At 39.1% G+C, this 26,091-nt stretch overlaps 1 protein-coding gene across 1 annotated transcript; it reads left to right on the top strand.

Moving 5' to 3' along the window:
- The first annotated feature begins 298 nt into the window (after positions 1-298).
- On the top strand, positions 299-17,454 carry CDC37 (cell division cycle 37, HSP90 cochaperone). The gene is made up of 8 exons (XM_026711553.2): positions 299-620; positions 5,478-5,759; positions 6,674-6,779; positions 7,826-7,941; positions 11,056-11,178; positions 11,366-11,548; positions 16,088-16,159; positions 16,913-17,454. The coding sequence occupies exons 1-8, from the start codon at positions 519-521 to the stop codon at positions 17,063-17,065; spliced, it is 1,137 nt and encodes a 378-aa protein (XP_026567338.1). The 5' UTR covers positions 299-518; the 3' UTR covers positions 17,066-17,454.
- The last annotated feature ends 8,637 nt before the right edge of the window (positions 17,455-26,091 follow it).

Here is a 26,091-nt window from a genome sequence, read left to right as displayed (position 1 = left end):
GGAGCAGGCGATTGGGGATGACTGTGTGTCGTTTGCATCTCAAACTGAAGCGCAAATAGTTTCTGAACTTCCAGCTACTTTTCCTTTAGAAAACTGGAAATCCACCATTCTGCTTCGAAGACCAATCAAGGCCGGGATAGCCGAACATTCAAAGGATTTTTTTTGTTTTTTAATTGCCAGGGGATCGCGACTGTCCCCGAAGAATCTTCCCAAGGAGGGAAAAGCAACGGCAGAAACTCCCGACGCAATTCGGTTTCCTCGAAAGTGAAACTTTTGCTTCGGACACTGTTTTCACTCCCCTCCGGTGAAGATTCGAGGCCGCCACTAAGCCGCAGCCCGCGCGCTCTCTACATTAGGCGCGGGGGGGGCGGGGCGTAGAGGAGCCACGCCCCCGCCGCTCTCCTGAAGGCCGGTGATTCCGGTAGTGACGTAAGAGAGGAAGCGGATCCCCGAGCAGGAGCGGCGGCACCCCCACCCGCACGGAAAGTCGTGGGAGCGGCGGCGGCAGCAGCAGCGCCATGGTGGATTACAGCGTCTGGGATCACATCGAGGTGTCCGATGATGAAGACGAGACTCACCCCAATATCGACACCCCCAGTCTTTTCCGATGGCGGCACCAAGTAAGGGAACGGAGCCCCCCCCCTCCCCGGCAGCCCCTTGCCGCGGGCGTGGCGTTGGGGAATAGGGAAACACTGGAGGAGAAGACCCTTAAGAGGTGGGGGCGGTGGGGGGGGGGTCTTTTGAAGGGTTGGATCGCGGGGGGATTTCGCTGCCGCCTCCTCCTCTCGGCCTCCTCCTCCGCGGGGTTTGGGCTTTGGGGTAATGAAGGCGAGCGCCTGCGAAATTTGCTCTTTGACTGGTTAGCCGAGCAAGGCCTTCCGTTGCTTCCAGAGGCGCCGCCCCTGCTTCGCTGCTCCTTCGGAGCTCCTTTTTTAGAGGCGCTCCTACGGAGGGAGCTTTCTCCACTTTCCTTTCAGCGCCCGCCTTTCCTTGGCCCAAGCTGTCCCCAACACCCCCCTCTAAAAAAAAAATCTCATATAGCCTTTAGCTTTCCTTTCAAAAGGGCCCAAGGTCCGAGAGGACCAAATACTAAATCACTTTTTTTCCCTCTTAAATTTTTTCCCTCTTAAATTTCCCGCGTTCCCTAAAAATTCCGTCAATTCGTTGCGACCCACCCGGCAAGATAGGTGGCAAATACATTTAGCAAATAAACACAATTTTAGATTTTCTGGGAGGAGGAGGAGGATTGCCACCAATCCCTCAGCCAGTCTGCTTTATTATATTGCTGTTATTAGTTTCTGCAGTAGCTGGCTATCGTTTCCAGTATATAAAGCACTAAATAATCATACTTCTGTTGCCCAATATTCTGCGTTGTGAGCTTTTTTGCACTGATTGTTACTTAGGTGAATGTTTGGGCAATAGTCAGAAGTAAAATGAAGTCTCATGACTGCAGGACACTGCAAATGGCCATAAATGCAGCCATTTGCCAAGATCCCAAAGTGTAATCATGTGACCATGTGGGGGAGGTGTCAGAATTTTAAATCCAAGTTGTAAATACCCCCACAAGGCAGGTTTGTTGGAACTTTGAATGGTTGCTGAATGACCAGTTACATATCAAGGTCTATCTATATGCATCAAGCTGGTCTGAGTTACCTCTTTCTGTCTATTCTGAAAATGTAGAATAGGATTCCTATTTTTCCATATGAGAGGGACTGTATAGTACAGTGGTGGGCGCGCGATTGTATGCTTGCGCTTGCGTGCCGGCACCCAGAAGGCAATGCGTGCCCCCCTATGCATATGCACACAATCCCCACCCCCACCCCGCTGCCCCCTTACTGCACTGTGCCTCACAGCTGATTTTTGGCCTGTTTGAGATGTTTTTCAGCCTCCCAGAGGCTTGAGGAAGGCTTCTGCAGGCTTTTCAGGATGAAAACTAGGCTTGTTTTGTCACTTCTGGTATTTTCGGAAAAATAGGTTTGCCATCATGGGTATAGTACTTCAAAATGAAACTCAATGTTCAGCAAGTGGCATGTAGTGGTACATTGGTACTCAATTGCTTTGAATCTCATTGAATTTGGTACTCAATGCACTTCGATATAAACATTTTGTTCCAGTATTTGTTTGTTCGGTGCTCAACGCACAAGCTAGAATGTGACGACCTTGTGACCCGCTACATTATTCTTTATGAGAAAAATTGTTTCGTACTTACTGTTCTTGGTATTGATTGCAGCTCCTGGAACCAATTAACAATGAGTTAATTGGTTAATCGAGGTACCACTGTATTTTCACACAAAACATTAAAAAAACCCTTCTAAAAGACAGGCTGAAAAAATTTAAACAGCAAAATTTAAACAGTTTTCAGATCAACATGATCTCTAAAATGCTTATATCTAGCATAAATAGCATAAACTATTCATAGTCCATGAGCTAAGAAGAGATATAATCTGTTCTGATCTTGTATGTAAGGCTGTGGCTTAGCCTAAATTGTATTAGGGCATGAAAGATAAGAACCTGTATTAAAAATCTTGCAAAGATGAACTCTGTAAAAGCCAGTTCTTTTGCAAGGCTAAATCATAGAAAATTATGATGAAAAGATGTTGTTTTTCGCATAGTAAATATTTTATTTCCTTTATCTAGAATGATTCCCACTTCCTGCTGTTGATTTTAATTTGACTAATAAGATGTAATATTGTTTCTCCTACCAGGGGTCTGCAACTTTAAGCGCTCAAAGAGCCATTTGGACCCGTTTCCCACGGAAAGGAAAACACTGGGAGCCACAAAACCTGGGTGGGCATGGCCAGCTTGATGTCACTCACTCCCACCCAGTCACTTAACCCCCCCATTTCAAATTATAAAATTTCTTCTATTTAAGCTGTCCTGTTATAGATTTAGTAGTATTTTTAGGATCATTGTATTGAGACAATTGATTTAAGCTTCAAACAAGATGTATTCTCTGATACACTGCTGTAGAATTTCCTGCAATCCTAAATCCATTATTTTGTCAATGATTTTAAATATCTCAGGTTTTGGGACTGCACACTTCCATTGCCATGCTTTGCAGATGAGATTAGATTCTTTTGCTTCAGTGCAGTGTTATTTTCTGCAATTTTAACATTTCTTATCAGTAACAGAAAGTTACACTTTCATCTTGTCTTGTCATTTTTAGCAGATGCTTTGTTATTATTGTATTTGGGTTCTTTTCAACCTCCTACAGTATTGTATAACTTATTGTTGAGGTGACACTTGGACAATCATTCCTGGGGAGAGTAATAATAATAATGCTGCATTTTCTCCACTTGTATACTGTCTTCTTGACCATGGATGGCCAAAATCTTTGTGAACAATTTTATTTCTTTCCAGTTTCATGAACTTCCACTCTTCTTGTTCTTAAAGCTATAAAAATCTATCTTTAATCTGGATATCACTCACTTCCAAGAACTGTATTAGAACCCAATAGAGGTAAACTTTCTGTGTATGTTTTATTGGGGGGAGGACTCCTAAAACTCAGATGTATATGTCTCCTGAGAGATTGGGACATCCGTCTCAACTAAAGGAGCTGATTAATGTCTTCACATAACATTTTCTAACAAAGTAGTGAGTGTTGGCTCAATATGTTCAATGAAGACAAGACATATTACATTGTTTCATGATTTAACCAGAAGTTTTTTTTCTTTAGTAAAACTGAGATGAAATCCAAATTGCACTCTTAAGTCACAGGACTGTAGGATTATAGATAGTTCTTGAGGATGTACACATTTTCTTTTACCAATTTAAAAGGAATTTGTCAAATAGCATTTATTAAATGTATAACTTGCCTTTCCACCAACATGGCCATAAATAAAATGTAATGAAAATTGATTAATTAGTCCTCAACTTGCAACTGTTCATTCAGCAACCTTTCAATTATAGCTGTATTGAGTGCCCAAAGTTATGGCAGGTTGCGGTGGCTCTGCAGTGATTACAATTTGGGCACTTGGCAGCCTGCTTACACTTATAACCACAGAGGTGTTTGAACTCCCACCCACTATGGTCCTTTGGCCTCTTGCATTCCCTGGCCCCTGGTGGCCTACCTGACATTCACCATGTTTTTACTTCTGTTGCTGATCAAGCGCACTCAGTCTGGCCCTTCACAAAGAAGCTACTGGCAGCGTGAGGCTTTCTTCCCAAAGTCGCATATGGTGGTTTCCTCACAAGACTCGGGGAGATGGACTCAAGGGGCCAGTAGCTGCTTCACAAAGGGCCTGGGTAGGTTGTCAGCAGCAGAAGCAAGAAGACAGCAAAGGTCAGCTGAAGTGACAGAGCACAGTGTGGCAGGAGCCTTGGAGTTTTGGATGATAACTACAGCTGGAGTAGTTGAGCTTTCCTGGGAGCTGCCGGTTTTCACGATACTATTGAGGCACCACACTGCTAGGGCAGCTGCAGCTCTGTGCTATAGCTCAGAGGCTTCTTACAGGCCCAGAACTACAGCATGCCAAGAAGCCCTTGAGCTGCAGTGTGGCAAGTAGCCCCAGAGTTTTGTGATTCTAGGACCACTTGCCACAGCACCCAGGGCAGGGCAGGATACAGGGCAGTCAAACTAAGGCATAAGACATAGCTTGAACTAACGTCTGATATATTAGTAATTTGGTACATAAGTACAATACACATAATTTGGGCCAGCCTTGCCCTATGTAAGTGGAAGAATAATAGTGACTGCCCATTAAAGTCACCAAGAGTGGTTATATTGCCAAAATCCAAGAGGGCAAACACAAGATGAACCTGCAGCGAAGCACTGGTATCAATCAAACAAGTCTACAAGAGAATAGATGGAGAACAAATTTAATATTTTAGGCTGACCCAAGTAGATATCTAGACTTAGTCCCATAAAGATTTCATGACAGAACCTAAAGCTAGCAGGTCTTGCTAGAAAATACATTACTTTGGTAGGATGTTCTCAAACGGGTCCACCAACCCCCAGGCTGCAGCCCACTACCAGGCCGTAGCCTGTTTGGAATCAGGCTGCACAAGTGGATGGCTAGTGCATGTGCGTGCATCTCGATTTGCGTGAACAGTGGGCTGGCACACACATGCACGGCTTGACTTGCACAAGCAATGGGCTGGTGCATACGTGTGTGTGCCAGCCTACCACTTGCATGGGTCAGTTCCCCTCCCCGCTCACCATGCCACCAAGCCATGAAGGCTGGTCGAAAATTCATATATGGAGTAGTGAAAGACTGATCACTAGTTACAGGTAACATACGGTTTTAGTTATTAAAGATTAATGTATGTAACCAGTTACTCAATCTAAGAGGGTGATTACCTGTGCGTGCGTGCATGTTGTGTGTCTGTGTCACATGGTATTCCTATTTGTCTTCATATTGTGCTACAGTTTGTGGACTGATAACATCCATTGTACTTCCATTATACTCACAATATGAATTTCAAAGTAAAGGATATTTTGATGTTAGGAAGATGTATTTAAACAACCTGTTCTCTAGGCCCGAGTTGAACGGATGGAACAGTTCCACAAGGAGAAAGAGGAAATAGACAAAGGATCCCGGGATTGCAAACGCAAGTTATCTGAGTGCCAGAAGAAGATAAAAGAACTTGAGTTGGCCAACGTAGAGAGCAGCAAAAATGAGCTGCAGAGGTTACAGGCTGAGGCACAGCAACTCAAGAAAGAAGAAAAGAGCTGGGACAATAAGATGGAAGAACTCAGGAAGAAGGAAAAGAATATGCCCTGGAATGTTGACACTCTTAGCAAAGATGGCTTCAGTAAGGTGGGTCTTCTTGGTTAGGTTCTTTTTCTGCCTTGCTTCTGAACCTTAAAATGGAATGGAGAGGACTTGTAAGTAAAGCTATATGGATCATACAGCCGTACTGTCTGTGTTTGATAATAGTGAGATAAGGACTGCCCAATGTCCACATTCACTAAAACCTGAGATATATCCAATGGGTAATTTCAAAAGTAAGTGCACAATTAAAGCAACCATGGTATTATTTTATGGAGAATGAATGTAGCCATTTTATTAAAAAAAAGTTCTCCAACAAAAGATATAGATCAAATGGAAGGACTTTGAAAAAAGTTTGCTGAAATTCTTTGGGATTAGTGGGCAGAAGTTCATTTTTTCTGGTTACAAATTCATTTGTTTTCAACAAACACAGTGTATTGTAATTTGATGGAAACAAAAATGAGCCGTAGAATGAATAGCTGAAGAAGCCTCGAGGTTTTCCAAAGGAAAGTTGGCTCTAAAATAACAAATCAATAACATGGATTATGGCTGGGAATATTCATATTACTTGGCAACAGTTTGATTAGGGTAGCAATAGGGTATAAGTTTAGTCATTTGCTAAATACTTTATAGGATTGATTTAACTTCCTTGAGAAAACTGATTTAATTGTTCCTAAAACTTCTGAACTGTTTCAGCTCTTCATTCTTTTGCTATTGCATTACTATTTGCCTTAGGTTGTTTTGGGAATAATTTAATATTATTGAGACACTGTGAGGGTTTGTCAACAGTGAGAGAACATTAGTGTGCAGGAATGGGGAATGTCATTTATTGCTGACTTTCAGGGATGATATTTAAGTGCTCAGGGGAAGGGATATTGAAGTTGAACGATCACATGCTAAAGGATCACATCCGTCCCAGTTACACAGTTGTGTCATTAACATGACTTCCTTTGTTATTGTAGAGTGTCTTTAATGTCAAAACTGAACAAGATGAGGAATCTGAAGAACAAAAAGAGAAGAAGCACAAAACATTTGTGGAAAAATATGAAAAACAAATCAAGCACTTCGGTAAATCCAAAATTAGCTTTTCTAAAAATATATTTGGATTGTGATCTATAGGAATGTGTATGTATATGTGTGTGTGTGTGTGTGTGTGTTTGTATCTTTGGTTGTTCGGGTTTTCTCCCGCGTAAGATTCGAAGTATCTAGGCAACGTTTCGATGAAGTCTCATTCATCATCTTTTTTCCTGGATTACAATCTTGTCTAAGAGCATTTGGAACTTATGTAATTAAGTGTACTTGGTCAGAAGGAGAAAAAGCAATACACATTTTTATGGGAAAACACAAATTTTGCAGAAAGGGTTTTGCAAATTAGGCAACCTAAATATGTTCAGATTGTATTGAACAATTAAAGGGAGTAAACTGAATCAGAAATTTCAGTCAGGGAGATGACATCTACCATTAAAAGCAAAATACAATCAAAACATGTTAATAACCACTGTAAGATTTGGTTGTACATGACTTAGGCTTATGAATCACGCCATGATTAAAAGAGAATTATCTTATTCTTAGGAAAAATATTACTGAAGCTCATGATGCTGGAAAGGGCTCCAAAACCTATGCCAGAAACTTTTGCCTTCATCAGTCCACAGTCAGGCACATAGTGTAAAAATGAGAAAATATAACATCATTGTTACTTATTGGGACATACGAGGCACTTAAATCCATTCAGCAATACTGTGAGCAGCTTACATTCCCATCTACAGTGTAATAAAATGAAATAATACTATAAAATAACAAAAATGCTCTTTAAATGGTGTTATTGTTTCTTTTATTTTTCTATTTATATGGTATTCATTTCTGCTTATTTAGTTGCTGGTAAATAGATAAGTAAATAAGAATGTGCTTAGGGCTATTTGACCTCTGCTTGCTATAGCAAACAGCCCTAAGTCCTCTCTTCCCCATCTAGCTTAGAGAACACCAAGAACCGTATAAACTACACATATTCTCCACTATTGCATGTCAGATTTTTCCCAGCTCTGGCTGGGAAAATAGTTCTCGTTATAAGATGTGGAAAGAATTTGATTTGACATTGCTACTTTTCTGTTCTAAAGGAATGTTGCGGCATTGGGATGATAGTCAGAAATACCTATCTGATAATCCACATCTTGTTTGTGAAGAGACAGCCAATTATTTAGTCATCTGGTGCATTGATCTGGAAGTAGAAGAGGTGAGCATGAAGCCTATGGAACTTGTCCAGGAATTTTGGATGATAATGATAGGCTTTGTCTATCAAACTTGACAAACAGATCTGGGTCACTGAAGTGTATGAAAGGCAATATGTTCTTCTAATGTGAGAGGATTCTTTCTGGGCACCAAATAATTTTTATGTAGTGGCTACAAAATTCTTCAAAATTACTTCGTTATACAAATCAATAGCTTTTATGACTTATTGTTTCAAAATACATTAAGGAAGAAATACTGAAAATCTTGGTCACTGCAAGGCAAGCTTTTAACAACCTTGCCCTAATCTGTTCCTTAACTTGTGTCCAAATAGCACACTTAATATTATTTGGATACCAATAATTGCCAGCATTCCGTTTTCTGGAATCTGCAACTATTGTTTATAGTTGCCTAATAAATGGTTAGTGTACTGTACATTAAACATCTATTTCTGCTTCAAAAGATTAGCTTCTCCTGGCAGTAGAATTATTTCAATTTTCAGTTTGTGTCTGGTAGTATGGTAGTTGAACCTTGATGAGTCATTTGTTGTTACCTGGTAGCCAGATTACATGCCCAAAAGAAAATGTTTGCTTCAGATATGTTCTCATTGATTTGTTGAAGTTACAAACTGACGTATGAAAATAGTCAAGTGCTAAAAATTAGACGGAAACATTGTGGAGACAATGTGCCAGGAGTTTGATAATCAAAAAGTTTGGGTTGCCTGGAGTCTAAAAGGAGAGAGATTTGAAACTATTTTGTTGTAGTTATAATGTTTTATTCTAAATGGAGTGAAATCCAGTGCTATCTTCCATGTGGATGACACAATTCCCTTTCCATTCCTATACATGGAGTCAAAATTTGCTCTGGAAGGCTGGACCTTTTGGAACAGATTTTAGGTGCTGATAATGCAGGAGGCTGCAGTTGCATTGTAAGAATGGATTTTACCTGATTTCTTAGAGCAATGAATAAGAAGAGAAAACATTAAAAATTCAAAACCATGAACATTTCAGGGAAAATTTATTTAAAAACTGAATAGAGTTAAAATGTGTTCAACATCAGCATCAGTGTGAAGATAAGGCCAGTACTGATTGCTTTGAAATGTTTTTCTGTGATCATATTCCTAACAATTTTAGTCATAACATATAATGTAAATATGCTTATATGCTAGGCTGATAAAAATCTGATTTTTAAGTATATACAGGTGAAACTTGAAAAATTAGAATATCGTGCAAAAGTTCATTTATTTCAGTAATAGTGAACCTAATATAGATTCATTAAATGCAAAGCAAGATAGTTCAAGCCGTGATGTGTCATAATTGAGATGATTATGGCTTACAGCTTATGAAAACCCCAAATCCACAATCCCAGAAAATCAGAATATTCTGAAAAGGTTCAATATTCTAGGCTCAAAGTGTCCCACTCTAATCAGCTAATTAAGCCATAACACCTGCAAAGGGTTCCTGAGCCTTCAAATGGTCTCTCAGTCAGGTTCAGTAGGAATCACAATCATGGGAAAGACTGCTGACCTGACAGTTGTGCAGAAAACCATCATTGACACCTCCATAAGGAGGGAAAGCCTCAAAAGGAAATTGCAAAAGAAGTTGGATGTTCCCAAAGTGCTGTATCAAAGCACATTAATAGAAAGTTATGTGGAAGGGAAAAGTGTGGAAGAAAAAGGTGCACAAGCAGCAGGGATGACTGCAGCCTGGAGAGGATTGTCAGGAAAAGGCCATTCAAAAGTGTTGGGGACTTTCACAAGGAGTGGACTGAGGCTGGAGTCAGTGCATCAAGAGCCACCACACACAGACGGATCCTGGACATGGGCTTCAAATGTCGTATTCCTCTTGTCAAGCTGCTCCTGAACAACAATGTCAGAAGTGTCTTACCTGGGCTAAAGAAAAACAGTACTGGTCTGTTGCTCAGTGGTCCAAAGTCCTCTTTTCTGATGAAAACAACTTTTGCATCTCATTTGGAAACCAAGGACCCAGAGTCTGGAGGAAGAATGGAGAGGCACACGCTGCAAGATGCTTGAAGTCCAGTGTGAAGTTTCCACAGTCTGTGTTGATTTGGGGAGCCATGTCATCTGCTGGTGTTGGTTCACTGTGCTTCATTAAGTCCAGGGTCAATGCAGCCATTTACCAGGAGATTTTGGAGGACTTCATTCTTCCTTCCGCAGATGAGGTTTATAGGGATGCTGACTTCATTTTCCAGCAGGACTTGGCACCTGCCCACACTGCCAAAAGCACCAAAACCTGGTTCAATGACCATGGGATTACTGTGCTTGATTGGCCAGCAAACTCGCCTGACCTGAACCCCATAAAGAATCTATGGGGCATTGTCAAGAGAAAGATGAGAGACGTGAGACCGAACAATGCAGAAGAGCTGAAGGCCGCTATTGAAGCATCCTGGTCTTCTGTAATACCTCAGCAGTGCCACAGGCTGATAGCTTCCATGCCATGCCGCATTAAGGCAATAATTGCTGCAAAAGGGGCCCAAACCAAGTACTGAGTACATATGCATGCTTATACTTTCCAGAGGTCCGATATTGTTCTATGTACAATCCTTGTTTTATTGATTGCATGTAATATTCTAATTTTCTGAGATTGTGGATTTGGGGTTTTCATGAGCTATAAGCCATAATCATCACAATTATGACAAATCATGGCTTGTGCTATCTTGCTTTGCATGTAATGAGTCTATCTCATATATTAGTTCTACCTTTTAAGCTGCATTACTGAAATAAATGAACTTTTGCACGATATTCTAATTTTTCGAGTTTCACCTGTAGATGCTTTTAAATACCAGGTTTGCAATCTGGGAGTTTTCCTGGAGGTAGGATTATTAATCAGATGTTTAACAGATCCTTTGCCCAACTGCAACTGGTGTGCCAGTAGTTTTATATATAAATAAAATAAGATGAGAAACAAAAATCTTTCCTTTTTCTGAAGTCAATTCTGTGATTGGATGTCCTTCTAAAAATCATAGAATGACACCTACAGCTATTTTTGTTACACTTGTATATCTTATAAGCTGCTTAGAACAACTCATTTGGGAAAAATATATAAATATACATTTGTTCTGAACCATTAAAGCTGAAGTACATATTTGTTATTTTTCTCAGAAACATGCCCTGATGCAACAGGTAGCCCATCAGACCATAGTGATGCAGTTCATTCTAGAGCTGGCTAAGAGCCTGAAGGTTGACCCTAGAGCTTGTTTCAGACAATTTTTTGCTAAAATCAAGGTGAGTTTTATGCAGGTGAGAGAAAGCATACTGTCATAAATGCAAAGGGAATAAAGAAAAACTAAGCATCTTTTCTTTCATAGCAAAACCTTGCTAGTCTTTTGATTATGGAAGTCCAAAAGTCTAACTGTTTGATATGTGCAGTTTTGCTGAATAAATCACCTGTTTGTTTCTAATCACCATTCAGACAGCTGACCAGCAGTATATGGAAGGTTTTAATGATGAACTGGAATCCTTCAAGGTTCGAGTGCAGGAGCGGGCTAAGGCTCGCATTGAAAGAGCTATGAAAGAATATGAAGAAGAAGAGCGGCAGAAACGGCTGGGGCCAGGGGGCCTTGATCCAGTGGATGTGTACGAATCTCTTCCACCAGTGAGTAATGAAAGGAGGCTAGTGCCTCTTTTCAGAATTACATGATCCTTATGTTTCACTGTGTGTTCATATCTGCATATTTGAGTAGCTAACAAATACAAAATGTTTAGAACAAATTGCTTTATCTTTTGCTTTCTGCCTTAGTTGCTGTGATGTGAAAAAAATTTTTTTGTTCATTTACTCATGTGTCTGGTGCAAAGTTAGCTCCATGTAATTGTTACAATTGGGTATTTTTTTGTGACACACTCTTCCTCATTTTGAAATGAAACTAAAATAGTGATTACAAGTGCACAACATACAATAAAAGGAAAAATAGTACAGAAATAGATATAAAACAATATGAAGATAAATATCCTGAGAAAATGAAAATATGTTCTCCTGATACATAAAACTAAATAAAAAGGCCCTCCCAGCTCAATGGGAGGAGCATTCCACTGAATAGGTCCATTCTCTGGTAGCCCTTACTGCACTCCACTATAAGAGGGTACCTGAAACAGGATTTCTAGGGACGAATTTACAGTATTAGCAAAAGCACAAAAGAAAAAAAATATTCTTTAGATACTATTGTCTCATCAAGAGAGGAAATGAGTATATCATATTGACTTAGGATTGGAAATATTTTTCCTTCAAAAGGAATACAAGCCACATGTGCAAAAAATTCCACACATTTAAAATATTCAACCAAAACCCATAAAAATAATCCAATCCTACGTAATGCCCAAAGGCTAATTTATCCCCCAAATATTCAGATAGAGAAAAATATTCAACAGAACATATGTGATTTGAATTGTTAACTAAATTTTAACAGACTTGAGAATCCTTGTTGAAGAATGTCATAATTGTTGCCACTCACCTGTAAGAAGACACCCACAGAAAATTCTAGGCTGGCTAATATTGCAAATACCTTTTCTATGTTTAAAGATTATCGCTTCCCAACTCATAAAACTGCAACTCTGGGCAGCATACAACCATACAACCAAAACATTTTCCCAATAAAACCTTAGCAAGAACAAAAGGTACATTTGGACAACCAATATCTAACCTATTACTCTTAGCCCCGATGCTTAAGGGAAGATCCAGAGGTTTAAAAAGCTTTTAAAGGTTATTTTACATTTTAACAACAAACATGACAATAATTTCATATTGGTACTATTTGCTTATCTAGTTTGATATAAATACATATTATCAATCTTTAACATTCAATATTTCCATATATTATTTTATGTCAATCTTTATATTCTTAACATCACTTCTTTTGTTACAACTATTATATTGTCATATTTGCAATGTTTAACAAATTTATAATATAATTCAGCTAATAATTCATAGATTCATGTTAATTTATATCTATTATTTATCCCCTTTTTTAGTTTTAAATTATGCCATCTTTATGTTTTTTAAAACAAAGTCCCTTTCTAATCTCATTACAATATACACGTCATAATTTCCATTCTATATTCATTTATCAAATTGTACAATTCTAATAATGATATAATCACTTTTATCTGTTATCATATACTATATTTCTGTCTATTGGATTCCACGTGTCGTTTCTTTCCCTACCATACAATATTGACTTTATGCATATTACATTTATCAGTTATATAACTTAGATAATGATCCTATAATAAGATCTTAGTTTCATGTTTCTTGCAATTACCATATGAAATCTTTGTTTATTACAATTAATAATTTGATAGTATTACTATCATTACTCTTTGGTAGTAATCCTATAATAAAATATTAATTTCATGTTTATTAGAATTAACACTTCTATATCTTAAATTGTAGTACACCCATTCATGTGGAATCTTTATCTTTCCCCTCTTCAGCCATCATCTCTTAACTCTCAATAAAACATTAATTAATCTCTTCTTAGCTTGTCTTCCATTTTCTATCATTTTTTGACCCTTCCTCTTAATCATTTTTCTTTTATCTATTATATTCAACTGTCTCTTTCCAGTTATCTAATTCTACCCTCTCAAAATGTTTTCTCTGAAGTTCCCTTCCCTGTTGCTTTTCCCCTAGGCTAGCCCCTTGGTTTATTACATCAATCATTATTAGCATTTTAAATTTTATTTCTTTTTTATCCTTTCGTTTTATTTGTTGTTCCTTCTGTTCCATTTTGCTGGCTTCTCTTCTAGTTAACTCCCCCTCCTTCTATGTCTCTTGTTTTCATTCTGTGATTTGTGTCTCCATTTTCTTCCATGTTTTGTATTTGTTCAAAATGTCCTCAGTCTTCTGCTCATCATATCTATTGTATTCTGTAGTTCCAGGACCAATTCTCTGCATATTTTACTCATTTTTATTTTTGTTTGTTCAATTTCTTATATCAAATCTTATATCTTATTATTTCTTATATCCCAGTCTTTATTTAAACCAGTGTCACTTTCCAAACTGTAAGTCCAATATTCAAAAGTCTTCATATCCCAGATTTAATCGATCTGATTCTTTTCAACATTCCAAGGGAATATCTTCATATATTCCTTCACCAATTTAAATTTGATGTTTAGCTTTCTCTTATCAATACAATTATTTTAATTCTTTTATTAGATCTTTTAAAGTTTTAATTGTTTCAAAACTTTAGGGATCTGCAGGATTTTTCTTCAACAGCAGGTGGCACTCTTAAATCAGTTTTCATTTTCCACCTTTTTTTCCTTTTCTTTAGACTTTTGCCAAGTTTGTCAGTAAGTTAGTTATATATTCTTTTTTTAATCAATCAATTACAGCATTTTAAATAATGCCTATCCCATACCAAATCCTGTACGATCACCAATTCCAATTTTCACATATTCTTTTAAAAAGCTTTCTTCTGTTGTCCTCCCGTCTTTTTTTTTTAAATTGAGTTCTTTATATTCTATTCATTCTTCTCTTATAATAGATCGCTGCTAATGCCCAGAAGTCCTTGTGAGCTCTCTTTCCTGGTATATTTATCGGGGTTACCTTTAGCGATTCAGAAATATTTTCACCCAGTTCTCACACCATTCACCATCTCTTCACTACTGCACAGTCTTAGGTTTTCGGACTGTCCCTGTCTTCATGGCAGCCATTTTGGTTGCCACTGCAGCTCGTCTTTGGATGAGGGGGCTTTCCATGTCAGGGAGGAGAGATGCGTCTCTCTTCTACCTGAAAGGTCCCCCTTTCTTCACCACTCCTCCATGGTGGCTCCGGCCCTGATTGGGGCCCTCCAACGAGTTGAGCTTGGAGCAAAAGCACGGTGGTTGCGGACCTCGCTCCAACAATGAAATCCAGCCGGAACAGAGCTGGCTTATTTTAAAGGAGTAGAAAGAAGGAGAAAATGGTCAGAATGCCATGTGTTTTCCTGAAGCTACTGAAATAATTTTTTGCTTGGCTCAATTTGCAGGGGTGTATGCTAAAATTAAGGCCGGAAATTGTCTACTAGAAACAATAGGAGTTATCTAAAGGTCCATATAGACATAATAGTAGCTACATATAAATCAAAGAACAGATTCTGAAAGTGAATATACTAATTTACAAGAATAGAAATAACATCTCAATAGCAGTAACTGTGAGAGGATCTGTGAGGGGCTGCCACAGAGAGGAAGGGGTCAAGCTATTTTCTAAAGCACCTGTAGGCCAGACAAGGAATAATGGAAACTGAACAAGGAGAGATTTAACCTGGAAATAAGGAGAAACTTTCTGACAGTGAGAACAATCAACCAATGGAACAGCTTGCCCTCGGAAGTTGTGGGAGCTCCATCACTTGAGACCTTCAAGAAGAGATTGGACTGCCATTTGTCAGAAATGGTGTAGGGTCTCCCACTTGGGCGGGAGGGTTGGACTAGATGACCTATAAGGTCCCTTCCAACTCTGATTATCTGTTCTTTGTACATTTTTTGAACTGAGATTAGAATTTATGATATTTATGACTATAAATTTATAATATAAAGTGAATTATGTATTAACACAAGAAGATCATCTTAATTTATTCACCTTTTTTGCCAAGCCAGTTCTAAAAAGAGCCATTGACTAATAATTATGCTAGTGATGTTTTGTATTTGGAATATTTACATTATTATGTAAACATTTTATGTCTCTCCTTTTCCATGTAAGGTGTAGGTTAATGCTGAACCTAAATTTGATTTTGGGTTCAAAGGACTAGGTGATCTTGATGTCCTGTTCTTTTGAATATAATTTTCTCTGATAATGTTATTTCATTGCAACAGATTATGCTGGGTTTTTTTTTTGTTCTTCCCAGTTATAGAAGAAATTCACTGTGTATCACAGCAACTCCCAAGTTCTTGATTAGAAGTCTTTCCTAGCTTTCATATCTGGAGATATTTTTAACTAGCTGAGCTTTCCCTCTTTCTCTCCTGAATTTTTGAAAGGACTTTTCTTCTGTAAAACATTAAATACAAAAATACCAAACTGGAAAATGTTCTTTCCTTATAATTGCATTTTCTCATGCCTTAGAGAAAACTGCTTTATTGTCTTGAATGTTTAATAGAATATGTATTGCGTATTTATGTAGATTCTTTCCTTTGTTTGCTACCATTTCTTTCTAATTTTTTTGGCCAGGAACTTCAGAAATGCTTTGATGTGAAAGATGTGCAGATGCTTCAGGACTCTATCAGCAAAATGGATCCTACTGTGAGTATCCTTGGAATTGCTTTAAGAGTTAGGTTCCAGATTTCCTCCATGCTGCAAAATATTATTTCCAGATAACTTCCAAGAAATATTAGTTTCTCTTTTTATATATTTGCATATCTATGTGCACTCTCCTGTCTGACCAGTTGCTTGAAGATAATTAGACACAATGTGATCATTATTTAACCCTCCGGGTGCCTCATAAATTTGAAAAGCCTTGATTATCTTCACTCTTAATTTCTGATATATATCGATGCAAATTAAATGCTGTATTTAATGGGACCCAATAATGTAAGGAGTAGTTTTCATTCTGGTTAAGCTTTTTTGGCAGAGAGCAACCTCAATTCAGGCATTCTTCCACTTGGGTAGATGGGATATTGACTGTAGCTCCAGGTTTTTGTTCATTAGTACACAATTTATTCATTTAGAATTTTCCATAGCTCTATGTCGAGACACAGTACTTAATTCATAATATAGCCGAACTTTATGAGCTGGACCAGTATGTTTACTGAAATCAGAAAACTGCTAATTTTGGCACTATTGCTTGTGTACCTTCATAATTATTTTTCTCTTTGAGTTTATATATGCTATCTTCAAAAGATACTACCATTGAGTATTTTTTCAAGTATTTTTCTAAACTTTAGATTCTACAGTAATTTTTGGAAGCAAAAGGAGCCCCCTATGAGTTAGAGTTGTGGAGATATTTAAGGTGCAAGATATAGCCCTTCAGCAATATATATTTTGTATCTTTTACAGGAAGCAAAATACCATATGCAACGGTGTATTGATTCTGGCCTGTGGGTACCAAATGCACAATCAGCAGAAGGAGTGGTAAAGGGTGACAAGTTTGAAGGTGTCTATGAGGAAGTTAAGAAGGAGAGCTCTGAGGAAGAAAAAGGAAATCCCTGAAGCCTTGGCCGTGTGTCTGTAAAGCAGATCGTTGCCCCATTATCTTCTGCCCATCCTTTCACATCAACCTGTTCAATGATGATGTGTTCTTCATATTTAGACACTGAAATTGTATGAGCTGCTTCTTGACTGGCTCGCTTGCTCATCCTGTGAACACAGTTCCCAACTTGTACAGCTTTGTTATCTTATTGGAAGCCAAGATTTGAAGGGAGTCTACGCACCATAATGCAGGCTCAAGGGTGGCTTGGCATAGCATTTCCAGCTTCTGTCTTGCTGTGATGACACAAGTCAGTCTCCTAGTTACAAGTGTGCTATTAATATCTATCTTTTTGTTTGACAACCAGTGAAAGCTACTGAGCAAATAAAAAGGTTGAAATAGCTGAGATTGATATGGTGTCGGTGGCCATTGTATTTATTTCACATGGATTCAAATTATTCAGTTGGTTTAGTTCCATTTCAAATTGTTTGAAAAGACTGTGGAATGGGTGTGGTGTGTGACGTCCAAGATATAATCCTTAGCATCTGAGATTTTCTTGACAGCTTTGGAAAATGTCTTGAAACCCTGTAAATGTAGGTAAACATTGGATGGACTGTCCTGGGTTGAATGGGGGCAATGAACAACCAATCAAGGCAACATCTTGGATGTTTTGAGCTGTAACCACTATGCATATCTTTGATGTTTAGCTTGAAATGATCTAGCAGACTAACTGCTTCATAGTTTGGGGTGTCTGCTGTACTTTGCCTTGACTTACAGGAATTCCCAGTTAAGCCTGTCTGAAAGGGAAGTTTCTTTCAGTTTATCTTTTTACTTTTAATCTGCTCTTATAAAAATATTGAAGTGCTACTAGTATGTTTCTTATTGTACCATAACCTTGAAGTAAACAACTATGAGCCTGCTTGCTTTTTCCCAAAATCCAACTATTCCTGGAGTTGTAGTTTCATGTGATTGTGTTCTGTTTGCATATTCCCAACTTTATATGATCACTGATACAGAACAATTGAACAGTTAGCTAAACCACAGTTGTTGAAAAGAATTGCAGATTTGCCTAAAGATGAAAAATTTTGGTTAGCATTTTATAAATGAAATGGGACAACTCAGCACAGCCAGCTCACTATTACTAGATCACCACCATGTTGCCTCTGCCAACTCTCTACCACCAAATTGCCACAGGATAATGCCACACGGCCAACTTGCTCTGGGGACAACTCACTACGGGTGACTGGAAGGAGAGCCAGGCAAGCAGGCAACAGCTCTGGGAGCTCAATGCAACGAAGGATGTGAAAGTGGGACCTGCCCGGCCCCTGCCGCCTCCCTGCCCTTCCCACCAACACCGAATGGCCCACCTACCAACATACGGCCTGTGGTGGATGTGAAAATGGGACACCTCCAGCTGTCACCTCCCCCACCCACCACCAAACAGCTGAATTCTGAATAGCCCAGAGCTCGGCGCAACAGCAGTAGGGAAATGTTAAATTAGGAAGCCTCTGACTGCTCAGCACTTCGTCCATTTGCTCACCTGCCCGACTCTCCCTTTAGCAGCCCACAGTGAATTGTACCCGCGGCAAATTGGCCATGTACAGGTTGTCTGGCCACTTGGTGAGTTGGCAGAGGCAAATTGATAGTAGTGAGTTTGTGGTGGAAAGCTGGCCAGGCAAAGCTGGCTGCATTGTGTTGTCCTAGACCAGAGGTCTTCAAACATGACAGCTTTAAGACTTGTGGACTTCAACTCCCAGAATTCCTCCTCCAGTCATGTTAGCTCATTCTGGGAGTTGCAGTCCACAAGTCTTAAACTTGCCAAGTTTGAAGACCCTTGTCCTAGACCCTTTACAAAACCTTTTGTAAAGAAATTCCTGCTGCCTTCACACACAAGGAACTGGCTTTCATTCACTATGTACTTTAGACCAAGGATCCTCAACCTGTGGACCACAGATCACTACCAGTCTGCGGTCTATTCGTAACCAGGCCGCGTGAGTGGCCAGCTGGTGCATGCACAGCCCCACTCACATGAGCATTGCTGGTGGCTGGCTCCATTTGGGTGAGCAACGGGTGCTTGTACATGCCTGCCCCTCCCACAAAACCATCCCTTTCCCCCCTCGCCCCCACTTCCTGCCACCAACCCGGAAAGATTGGGGAGCTCTGCTTTAGACCATTCAACAATATGCAGACCTGTCAATGAAGACTTTTATGAAGTTTTATTCCTGGACTCTATGTAATCACATTGATTTGAAAGTTTTATTTTAATTTTTAAACACAAATTACCAATCACAATCACACTTCAGCTCAGAACATTAAAATTTACTGAAATTACACAAATGTAACATTTTCTGAAAGTATTACAGCAAAATTCAGAACTCTGATAGAAAGAGAGTTTAAAACAGCCAAGACAGGTCTGAGGGATTGTGAGGGGTGTGTTTCAACTTAATGCCCAGAGATGCCCTAGTATATGCTCACAGAGGGAGGAACAGGCAAAGGGTCAATAGGCAGAAAGTGAAACAAATCTGGGAGAACTGCCTCCAAGGGGGCTGGTTATAGGATCTTATACCAAGCCCTTCATGCATTTGCTTGGAGAGGAGATTTTGAGCATGTGCAGACATAGCAGTAATTTCCTCTCCTAGTTTGATTTTTATCGAAGAATTAGTCAAGGGTAGGTTTAAAAAAAAAACCCAAACTGATCAGTTAATAAGTCTGCTTATCTTATTTGCCTCTTACATTTTCTTTTTTAAATTGAGCAAACCTCTTGAGTAGTTAAAATGGTAGCAAAGAAAAAAGTCTTTTAATAAGACTGCTGTGCAGTGTGCTCAGTGCTTGTTAACCAGTCTGTCAATCAATGTCAACCAGTCAGTTCTTTAATCGCTGAAGACTTGAAACTGGATCTTCCTTGATTGAATTTGTTAACCAGTAAACTATTGTCACTCAAACTACCTAGATATTTATAATATATATCTAAGAAAGACATATAGAAATAATATATAGAATGACAATAATTTACTGGTTAATGTATTCAATCAAGGAAGATCCAGTTTCAAGTTTTCAGTGAAGTAAATAATTTATTTCTCCATAAGTCATAGCTTTGAAAATTACAGCTACTAGATTTGCATAAAACAAAAGCCATAATTCTGTTACGGTTTAGCATTACTCAAACTTAGTCTATAGAATATAATAGAATTCTTTATTGGCCAAGTGCGATTGGACCCACACGGAATTTTTCTTGGAGCATATGCTCTCAGTGTACATAAAAGAAAAGATACATTCATCACAACATGCTAACTCACAATTTTCTTATACATAATTTTTTAATAAATTACAATTGGTTGGCTTTATACTATAGGCTAAGTCACATTTTGGCAGAATGTGTTATATGAACCTAGTCTGCTGCAGTACTTTCTGTTAACAAAATTTGGCTATTAGTCTTTGATATATAGCCTCTACATGATTTATGAAGATGGAAATAACTTGCTGATTTCTATGTCTCCAACACAGAACCCTTTTATATTGCTATAAATATGGTGGAGAATGGATGCAAACAGTGTTATTTTACTATATCCTAAATTATATATATAATTCGCTATCTTCTATAGTTCATGTAATAGAAGACTGAGGGATGAAATAGTCTACATTTTGGTTTCTCATGGGATATTGGTGCAGCATTTTTAATCTAGGTTTTTTTTAAAAAATATCAAGTACAGGTAGTTCTTGATTTACGACCACAATTGAGCCCCAAATTTCTTTCGCTAAATGCCACAGTTGTTATGTGAATCACTGCAGTAGTTAAGTTAGTTAAGATTAAGTTAGGATGGATGGATGGATGTACTATTTGTATCCACTGTCATTTACATTTATAATGTCAGTACCATGATTCAAATGACTCAATTTAATCGTTTTCTACTGGTAGTGATTTTATTTTCTGTTTTTCCCAACAAAATGCTTAGTATAGAAATACCAGAGAGAATTTACTTTTTTTTCCAAACTGTGGTGGTCTGGCACTTGAAATGAGACGCAGGGAACCGTCTGAGCAAATGCCAGCCCTGAGAGAACCCAGGTACCAGCTTTTATTGAAAGAAAATGCAAGTACAAAATCAAAACAATGACCTCAACATTACCTCAGCAGGGTGATAATATACTGTGGAAAGTCCCATGAGAATATCTAGGCACGGAAAGTCCCATGGGAAATGAACCTTCACCTACATTCCTGGCTCCTTCTAAGCTTTGCAAATCAAAACAGGACGAAACACCCATTACAAAGGCGAATACTGTCCCCATGAGGAGTGTTTGTAGATCCCCAGATCTATGCATTAGCTGTACGAAGGACTTACAGAAAATGATGAATAAGATATATTACCACATTCCCTCCTTTTTTATTTATTCAAAGATAGGGGGTGTTTTAGTGGCATAATACACAGTTCCCTTGCAACTTGGTCCCGTGCGCTGAAAAGCTGAGGTACACATTTGAAATAGATTAGGAATACATTGAATACAGCAACATAACATAATAAGTATAATAACAATTATTACAACTAATTGAAGCAATAAACATAACCATGAGCTGTCAGGAAGCCAATCCCATAGCAAAGCCCAAAGTGACTTATTGAAGCCATCTTTTCCTGCTTCGTGTTCAGCTATGCGGTCTTCCATATCATGAACAGTTCTTGTAATGTTAGGCTCATAATTATGTATAAAAACACAACAATGTGAATGAATTAAAGCACAAACTCCTCCTTTAGCAGCTAACATTATGTCTAAAGCATAACGATTTTGTAAAGTAACTTGGCGAATTTCAGACACTTCTTCATTTAACATCTTAATATTCTTAACAGTATCATTAAACATAGCAACAGTAAAATTATTTAAAATATGAATATCTTCATAGTTCATAGCTATTCCCAAAGGTGGGATTGCTGCCCTAGAAATCTGAGTCCACAAATTACCACCCACAGTCAGGCCAGAATCAACTTCTCGATTACGAATACGCATCCCAATTGGTAAACCCTCTAATTTATAGATGACAGGAATTACAAATCCTATAGTACACACTCCAGACCAATCCTTTGGCCATTGTTGATAGGCAGTGTCCCCACATAGCAACCATAACCCATCCGGAAGAGGAAAGTATTTTAAATGCTTATGATAGGTATTGTCGGAGGCCTCACTTTCCCAACTCCACATTAGCCACATCCAAGTACAGAGAACATATGCCCCGTGTTGAATATCCGTTCTGCTTGTAACTGTCTGATTAATGCAACAATCCAATTTAGTCCTTAACGCTTTGTCCAAGGAGGATGATGTCTGAATCACCCCATTACATCCATCCACCGTATTATTCCTGGCAACACAAGACATACATCCCCCCTGCAAAGGAATCACCTTCTTACAGAGTGTAGTATTTCCCAGCAAAATAGATTGAGTCCCTACAGGGGGGCGGTAATAACAAACCGAGGCTTTGGTAGTGAAAGTTACCTTTGTTGTGAATAATGTTTGATTCCACTCTTCGGGGTCCGGGCCCCAGTAAAGCCAATGATTAAAATCATTATAACCTAAATTAGCACTGGTTCGCTCATTCAAAGGAACACCATGTAACAAAACTCCACCTTTCCCAGACCCAGGTACATGCATACAAAGCCAACAATTAGTTACATTTAAACCCTTTGCTGCAATCCGAATGTCCTTGATGTAGGAATTTTCTTTCCATAAATTATCTCCAAGGTCTCTAGCTTCTGAGATAATAGCAGCTCTCTGCCTCCGTATTAGAGTCCGTGGAGGCATAAGACGAATGGAAAGAGAGGTTGTGTAAGGTAACTTAGGCAACTCCAATTGACACCAATATTGTCCATAGTCTGAAACAGAAACATTAAACAGGATCAAAGTTGTAGCACAGGCTGAAGATATAATATCCTTATCAAGTCCCGAGTAAAGAATGTCTTGATCCTTATGCCAGGACCAATATGCTGGAAAAATCAAAGGATGCCGCTGTTTGCAGATCAATTTAGTCCGATTCCCCAAAGGAACCTGCTGCATACAAGTTGGCAATCTCAGATAAGCAGTCATCTTTTCCCAGCCTTCACAGCGCCGCGCCTGGACTGCCGGCATCAAGAGAATCAGGAACCACGGAAACGCCATCCTGAGAATCAGGAACCACAGGTACGGAATCAGGAACCACAGAAATGCCATCCTGCTCCTCCGAAACCTCCTTCACTGGTGCCTGCGAAGGCGCTTGCGAATGATCAGGCCGAACGCATCGACCAGGAACCCAACGAATTTGACCAAGATGTTCTACTGCTGCATAACCACGTCCCCACGTAATCAGCTCAGCGGGAACCCATGCCGGATCCGGAAGGAATCGCACCAACACTCGAGGCCTCACTGCATCTGTAGAAGGAGAAGAAAAATGCCTGCTGGCCGCACTCACAGGGGGGTTACCAGACAAATTTAGAAAATTTAAAGTATACAAAGCTAGATTCAAATGATCTTGAATTGCCGGAAGCCCCAGGAGCTTCCCTCCTTTTTTATTTAATTTAGCTAACATGTTCTTGAGCGTGCCATTATAACGCTCCACAATAGCCTGTCCTGTGGAATTGTATGGAATCCCAAATTTATGTTCCACGGACCACTGTTTGCAAAACTGATCAAAGACTGTGCTCCGATAAGCCGCACCATTGTCTGTTTTTAAAGTTTGAGGCGTACCAGCAACTGAAAATGTCTTAATGCAATGATTGATGACATGTTTAACCGCTTCACCTCTTTGAGGAGTAGCCATTAGGAATCCTGAGTAAGTATCCACAGTCACATGTATATACTTCCAGGGTGCAAATGATGGATATTGAGTAACATCCATTTGCCAAATCATTGAAGGTTTCAACCCCCTGGGGTTGACTCCCATAGGAATAGCTGTGCCCTGCTTTGAACAAGTTGGACATTGTTGAATTATGGCAGCAGCTTCTGCAGCAGTAAGCTTGAATTGATGTGCTAACGCTTTAGCATTTTGATGAAAATAACTATGGCTGTCCCATGGCTGGACAGTGAGAACTGAAGTTACAGCACTGTCAGCTTTGGCATTGCCTTGTGATAAAATTCCAGGCAAATTACTATGACTACGAATGTGGGCAACAAAACACACATTCACACGCTGCTCCAAACATCCTTGCAACAACAAAAGCAAACGTAGAATATTGGGTGATATTCCAGGAGACAAATAAGAACCTGCTACAAAGGGTAACAAATTATATACATACAAAGAATCCACTATTAGATTAAAATCCTGATTTTGAAAATTTTGAAAAGCCAAAACTACAGCAGCAAGTTCTGCCTGCTGGGCAGACTTCTGCTCTGATGTCACTTTTGTATGCCAAATTCCAGATTTATCTTTCCAAACACAAGCACCAAAAACTTTCCCTCCATCAGTAAAGACTGTAGGAGCATCTGATATAGGCTGAGTCACAAAAAGACTTGCTAAATTAATTCTAACTGATTTATACAAAGATAATCTAGGATCGGCTGGAGGATGACAAGAAAACTTCCCTGGCCAAGAATCTACCAAAACCTGCAAAAACTCACTATTGCAAATCATTTGTTCCCAGGTAGCTAAAGCAAAAGGAACATAACATGTTACTGGTTCCATACCAGCAATAGCCTTGCAACGCTGACGAGCACGATTAAAAATATCAGCGAGCTGTTCTGTGATACAATTTATGGATTTCGATGGTGTATGAGACAAATGAATCAATTCCAGAATCCTTAAAGCTGTTTTTTCTTTTACCTGAACTATCAATGCAGTAGCCCTTCGTTCTGAGATTAAAATCACTGATAATGGACAATCTGACAAACATCTATCTGTCCACCTACGGCCTAAAGCTTGCTCAATCAATGACAAAATCCCCTTCTGTTCTTTATTCAGAGTTATTATGTCAGATGCTTTCTTAGCACTAGCCAAAGCTTGAAACAAAGGACTTAATTGAAGAGTAGATAAACCCAAATACGGTCTGATCCAATTTATATGACCCAAAAATTGTTGTAAACCTACCAAAGTTAAAGGATCAGGAAGAGCAAATTCCAACTTCAGAGGTGTAATGTGACTCAAGAATAATTTATGGCCTAGATAGGCAAAAGGATATTCCTTTTGCAATTTCTCAGGGCTGACTATCAGCCCTTTCTCCTTCAGCATAGCAGTTAACAAAATGACAGCAGAATCCATTGCAGCATCAGAAATATTAGCAGCTATCAAAATATCATCCATGTAATGATAAACCTTCCAATCCGGGAATTTATTCCGGAAAGGTTGCAAAGCCCAATCTACAAACATTTGACACATGGTAGGACTATTTAACATTCCCTGTGGAAGGACAGTCCATGCATATCGCTTAGCGGGCTGCCCCTGATTTATACTCAAAATAGTGAAAGCAAACAAATCTACATCTTCAGGGTGCAGAGGAATGGAGAAGAAAGCATCTTGCAAATCTAACACTCTTATGTTCCATCCATCAGGTATTAAATTAGGATTAGGCGTCCCACACTGTAGTGGGCCCATTGGCTTTAAAATTGAATTTATCCCCCTCAGATCATGAAGAAATCTCATTTTTCCAGATTTCTTTTTGATAACAAAGACTGGAGAATTATAAGGACTAGTGGTAGGCACTATATGTCCCTTTTTCAATTGTTGTTGAACCAATTCATGTAAATGAACTAATTTCTCACTAGTCAAAGGCCATTGATCTATCCACACTGGCTCCTGCTGGAGTAACTGTAATTTTAATAACTCCACAGGTGGGTGTTCAGTCATCATGAATGACAACTGTTGTATCAAACTGTTGCATCAAATCTCTGCCCCACAAGTTAACGTGAAGGCGCAAAACAATCGGTTGGAAATGTGCAATAGCACTTCCCTGCTTTGTTTTGGCAGAAAGAATCCTCCTACTAACCCGTGCGTCTTGAAGTCCTCCAACTCCTCGAACAGACGGTGTAGGATCCGTCGGCCACTCACTTTCGCTAATCACCGAAACATCTGCTCCAGTGTCCAGCAATCCAATAAACTGTC

Source organism: Pseudonaja textilis, chromosome 2 (genome assembly GCF_049901715.1).
Source record: "Pseudonaja textilis isolate UNSWEBS1 chromosome 2, rPseTex1.2, whole genome shotgun sequence".
Lineage (NCBI taxonomy): Eukaryota > Metazoa > Chordata > Lepidosauria > Squamata > Elapidae > Pseudonaja > Pseudonaja textilis.
Note: the sequence above shows the minus strand (reverse complement) of the source record. Positions and strands in the feature narration are given on the sequence as shown.